The 5,913-nt window shown below is 48.0% G+C and overlaps 1 protein-coding gene across 1 annotated transcript; it reads left to right on the top strand.

Annotated features, from left to right (window-relative positions):
* Positions 1–327: 327 nt before the first annotated feature.
* Positions 328–4,631, top strand: LOC306773978 (putative ribonuclease ZC3H12C; the record flags this gene model as incomplete). The annotated part of the gene is made up of 5 exons (XM_079263933.1): positions 328–1,124; positions 1,252–1,391; positions 1,474–1,708; positions 2,802–2,908; positions 3,106–4,631. 5 exons carry the CDS (start codon positions 328–330, stop codon positions 4,629–4,631), a joined length of 2,805 nt encoding a protein of 934 aa, XP_079120059.1.
* Between the last annotated feature and the right edge of the window lie 1,282 nt (positions 4,632–5,913).

Raw genomic sequence — 5,913 nt, 5'->3', positions numbered from 1 at the left:
GGGACACTTGGAAAACCTGCAGGACATCGGTCCTTGAGGACCACAACTGAGGATCCCTGATGTGGATGCTGAACTGTAGGGGGCCCAACATGGAACCTTTGGGATTTCCGCATGTCAAACGTTACGACACTGAGATAACATTTGTTTGACATTATAAACTAAACGTTGTTATTTTTTATTTTATATTTTCTTTTACTTAATTCTAACTTAGCTGAAAAAACTAAGTGACCTCATCTGCTCGCTCTTCTTTTTCTTCAGGCACCGATGAGGTGAGCTTTATGAGAGGCCCGCGCTCAGCCAGGTGTGCTGGATGTCTGTGACGGACCCATGGGCCAGAAGGACCATGTGGAGGCAGGAGCAGGCCACATCCTTGACCTGGAGCTGGATTTGGAGTATCTCCACATAGTGGGGGCTGACCGGCAGGCTGGCGGTGCTGACAAACCCCCTGCTATGGAGGGGCAGGGGGAACGCTCCGACGACAGCACCGCAGCCAGCTCCTCTCCACCGGCGCTGCTGGAGGAAAATGAAGAATGCGATCTTGCGCTATCTTCAGGTTCCATCGTCGCTGCAGTCGCAGACTCGGATGGCGGGGAAACCACATCCTCTCACAGTAAAAACACCCACCAGCCGCTGTGTCGAACCCCATGTGTGGACTTAGGCACTGAGGGGCCTCCTGAGCCCCCATCTGAACTTCCATCAGAGTCTGAAAGTGACACGCCCGCTCAGTCTGCGTGTGAGAGCCCACCCGACCAGCCTCCACCCAGTTGCCCCACATCAGAACCAGTTCCTGAGGCGGAAGGGAAAGAATACCAGGCCAAGCTAGAGTTCGCTCTGAAGCTGGGCTACTCTGAGGAGACCGTGCGATTGGTGCTGTCCAAGCTGGGGACTGATACCCTTATCAACGACATACTGGGAGAACTAGTCAAACTGGGGACCAAGTCTGACAGCGAGCCGCCTACTGGAGCATTAACCTCTACCTCATCCTCCTCTTCTTCCTCATCCTCTTGCGTTTGCTCAGATTTGCTCGACACCCAGCGGTCGGACTCGCCTTGCCCTTCAGAGTCCATCTGCGACCAGGACAACCTGCGGCCGGTTGTGGTGGACGGCAGTAACGTCGCCATGAGGTGAGCAGCCTACAAAGCAACACGGACAGATGAGACGCAAACAGCCGTGTAGTATTTATATCAATAACATTGAACAGTTTTAAAAAATATTAATTTGCTATTACTTCTCACTTTCTCTGTTATGTAGCCATGGCAACAAGGAGGTGTTTTCCTGCCAGGGCATCCAGCTGGCTGTAGATTGGTTCCTAGAGCGTGGTCATCAGAACATCACAGTTTTTGTGCCTGCATGGAGGAAAGAGCAGTCTCGCCCCGATGCTCCGATAACCGGTCCGTACTAGCAGCTGCTTGACGAAAAAAAAAAAAACAATCTTAACTTTAGTGTGATATTTTCTGTAACTCCCCTCCACAGATCAGGAGATCTTACGTCGCCTTGAGAGAGAAAAAATCCTGGTCTTCACTCCGTCACGGCGCGTCCAAGGTCGACGTGTGGTTTGCTATGACGACCGCTTCATTGTCAAGCTGGCATATGAGTCAGACGGCATCATCGTTTCCAACGACAACTACAGAGACCTGGCCAACGAGAAGCCTGAGTGGAAGAAGTTCATAGACGAGCGCTTGCTCATGTATTCTTTTGTCAATGACAAGTAAGTAGGAGTGAGCGACGTGCGGATGATTTGGGATGAAAAAAATTCTGGTATTTAGTAGTTTATTTGCTTCAGCTTGTCGTTTCCCCTGAAGCTGAAAAGGGGAAAAAGTGTGTAAACCTTAAAAACCTGTGTCAAACGCTGGCTTACCACAGAGCTGTACATCTGTCTGACACATGGTTCTGCTTTGAATGAATTTAATGGCTGATTGGCTGATAAGTTGTCTGGATATTAACTCCCCACCTCAAAACATCTGATCATTGATTATTTCAGACTCAGCAAAGCTCGTGTCGAGGCTGATGTGTCTGGTTTTAAACTGAACTTTGATGTAAACATAGTCTGTGGTCAAAAGGAGTCAAATGAGAGTTTATTTGCTGTAAAAACTGCACTCTTAAGGTTTAGAAATATATTTCTATTCTTTTTTTTATTGAGATGGTTTCTCTGTCTGTCTGTTGCGAGCGGATTTTGATGAACTTGATGAAAAAGGAAGAAGTGACTCATGTTGATCCCCAGCCGGATGCAGGGATCGTTGTAAAACTGGAGAGATGAGGATAATTTCGTCATCAGATTTTCTAACATCTTTATTTTCATCAAATAAATTTACTAGAGCTGTCAAAATCAACACGTAAATGCAAAATTTCCCTGCTTTGTCTGTAGATATTTTATCATCGATCGTCCAGAAACAGCGTTATTACTGGTGCTATTTTAAAGACCTGAATCTGGTCCCATCTCGACGAGAGAAGCAGATTTTCTGCGTGTGCGCGCTTTGGCACAACTGTTAACATAATCCACAAAAACCATTTTATCATCCTTACTTAGGAAGATTCTGACAGTTTTCAAGCCTTACACTTAAAGGATGGCTGCAGCTTGACCTACTTGATATCAAAACAAGCGTCTGTTTTTTAGGGGTCATGCCTCAAAAAGTTGGGGAACCCCTTGTCTAGACTGTCGCTTTGTTCTGTTGACTGCCTGGATGTGCTGTCTGGATGTTGGGGAGCTACAAAGCAATAAAGCTGGATCTAAAAATGTGCACCAACTTAAGTGGATGTGGTCGAATAAATTTATTTCTTTGTCTATAACTTCCTACTCTCAGATTCATGCCACCAGATGACCCTCTCGGTCGTCACGGCCCCAGCTTGGACAACTTCCTGAGGAAAAGGCCCGTCATGCCCGAGCAGAAGAAACAGCCCTGTCCATATGGTTAGAAGACACAGGAAAAAAAAATCCTTTTTTAGTGCATTAAAGTAGAAATAATGAACCAAACTTGTTCATTTATAATTAAACTACATCAGAAACTGTATCATAATAAGTATGTGTGTGTAAAGACTTCATGGTGTGTGAAAGATTTGACTGATTATGCCGAGATAAAACTGAGAAATCGTGTCTTTTCACTCCAGGAAAGAAGTGCACTTATGGTCACAAGTGTAAGTACTACCACCCTGAAAGAGGGGCTCAGCCTCAGCGCGCCGTGGCCGACGAGCTGCGTGCCAGCGCCAAGACCTGCGTCCTCTCCAAGAACCAAGGGGACGCTGGGCTCGTGAAGAGCCACAGCGTACCAGCTGGCAGCATTGAGGCCAAAAAAGGTGCCCCGAAAAGACAGTCGGACCCGAGCATTCGAGCTCTATCGTACAGCGATGCCGAGGAGAAGCTGTTGGCCAAAAGCAGGGCGGAGGGCCAGAAGAGCAGCAGCAGTAACAGCTCCAGCGGGAGTATGACCATGTCCCCGGCCCCAGGAGGTCCTCCGTCTGCTCTAAACCTTCCACAGGATCAGCAGCCCAGAGCAGTGAGCCATCTTCCAGCCCCCAGCCATGACCTCTATCCTCACTGCGAGTCTCCAGACATGAGCTACTACTCGGTAACGCGCGCCTACTCTGGCTTGAGCCTCTCGTCTCGACGGAGCCCAGACTGCCGCTACCCCAACGACACGGACTTGCGGCTCGGCTCTTTGGGCTCGGCGGGCTCCGAATGCGGCAGCGAAAGCAGCAGCTGCGACTCTTACAGCGAGAGGTCCTGTCCTGGATGTGTCCCAGATACTTTAATGGAAGACAGCGTTCATTTTGCCAACCCCCACAGCCGCCTCTCCTATCACGTCACATCAAACCACGAGCTCTGTGGTCTTCATCCCGCTGAATACACACACACTCACACAGCTAAACAAGGAGTGCACGCTTACCACCTCAGTGCAGCATGTGGACAGAGCTGTGCTCACGATCAGCCTCCGATAGAGGCCCCCCCAAAACGGCCCCTCTACCCTCTGCCGCCTCATCTTCAACACCAACCCCTTGGTGCACGCTCCAGCTGCCCGGGAGACTACCACTCTTTACCCCAGTCCAACCCTCACCCCCCTGGTTCTCCTCTTGGGCGCTGCCTGGCCCCCACACGAGCTGAAAGTGTGTCCGACTCGCATATTTACGAGCATCTCTCCACATCGCACCATCACCATCGGCCCAAAGCTTTACCCAGCTGGGACACTTATTACAGACAGCCTCCGTTGCCGTCGTCCAGGTACGAGCCGTCTACCCACCAGAGCCTGCCAGACACACGCCCATCATCCTGGCACACCTCTGTGTGGCCGCAAGACGGCTACACCCAGCATCACTCCTCTCACCCAGCTCTCCACCCTTCCCCAACACACTACCTAAGCCACCCACCACCTCCATCCCACTCCCCTCACCCCCCTTATCCACCTCACAGCTCTCATCTTGGAGTCCCCGCCCATGCACCTCCACCCTATGCACCACCACACCCAGAGTCCCCCGTGCACAGTCGCTACGGGGACATGAGGGAGAAGGTGTACATCAACCTTTGTAACATCTTCCCCTCTGAGCTGGTGAGCCGGGTGATGACCAGGAGCCCCCACGTTACAGACCCCCAGCAACTGGCAGCGGCCATCCTCGCAGAGAAAGCCCAAACAGGATACTGAGGAACGAAGAGAAGTGTTCTAAAAACAGACAGGGAAAATCAGAGATTTTTTCTTTTTTTCTTTTGACTTTTAAAGAGACAAAGCCGAAGTTTTAAGGACATCAAATGAAAAAGATAATCCAGAGCGGAGCTCTTGTCATCGTGCAGCAACAGTTACATAAGAGTCATTTGATTCAATCTGCACCGTGACGTCGTCTTTGACTCCTCAGTTTTCTTTCTTTCACACAAAGGACTTGTCATGCATCATCATCATCAGAAATTGTTTTTTAAATTTTCAAGCTGATCGGTGACGTGTACATCAAATACTCCACAACTTTTACAAGTAGATTTACATTTTATACAGAATGTGTTGTTATGTGTGTGATGCACTAAGTCTCTACCTGAGTGAGCATCACTTGCAGATTTCCTACTTTATAAATCTCATCTTTTACCTTCATCTGGCAAATCTCCCTCCAGTTCTCCACATGACGGTTTTAAACCACTCTGGTTATCATGTCAGTCCCGTGTGTTGTGTGGTTTATTTTCATGGAGGTAAAACTGGGTCGTCTTATGAGACGACGCCGGTTGCTTTGGTTAGAGTTGTGGCTGTAGAGATGGGTGACCCTGTCGTGTGTACCTTAGTTTTAGTAAGGGACCTCTCTCTCTCTAACTCTATCGCTCTTTCTCGCTGGCCCTTTTGTTTTGGGTCGACTCTGGTATCTGCTACAGACAACGCCTGGTCATGGGTAAGTGAAACGTGTGTGTATTGTAAATATATTTAACAGATTCCTCTGCTGTGCTTCTGGGTGACGGCGTTCTGATTGTTGGTAGCAGATCCCAGCTGAATCCATGCTAGACAGAGAAAAACCGCGTTTGATACAAATTGTATCATGAACTAAGTCGCTGATGTTATATACAGTACATAGACCTGTTGATCACTATCTATCAAACACTCTTAATGTATTGCTATATGATGAAGTGCATCGATAACAGTTTTGTTCCAATTTTTAATCTTGTAGGAAAATAGCTTCGAGACAATTATTTGCAGATATGTTTTACATAAAAAGGAGTTGTGAACCTATTATGTTTAGGTATTGCAGCTCTCTTACTTGCGCTTTGGGGTTTGAAGCTGGCTTATTCTCTGTAGAAGCTCCAGTTAAATCATACTGGGAGTGTGTGTTGGTTTACTGGCAGAAAAACAGGTTAATTGGTTTTCACATAGATGTTGGGGTTGGTTTGTTCTCATTATGTCCCTTTCATATTAAGTTAGGATATGGATGTACATTTTAACTTTAAATTATACG

This window comes from Telmatherina bonti, assembly GCF_933228915.1.
Source record: "Telmatherina bonti genome assembly, chromosome: 24".
Classification (NCBI taxonomy): Eukaryota; Metazoa; Chordata; class Actinopteri; order Atheriniformes; family Telmatherinidae; genus Telmatherina; species Telmatherina bonti.
The sequence above is the reverse complement of the archived record's forward strand: the minus strand, read 5'-3'. Positions and strand labels throughout refer to the sequence as shown.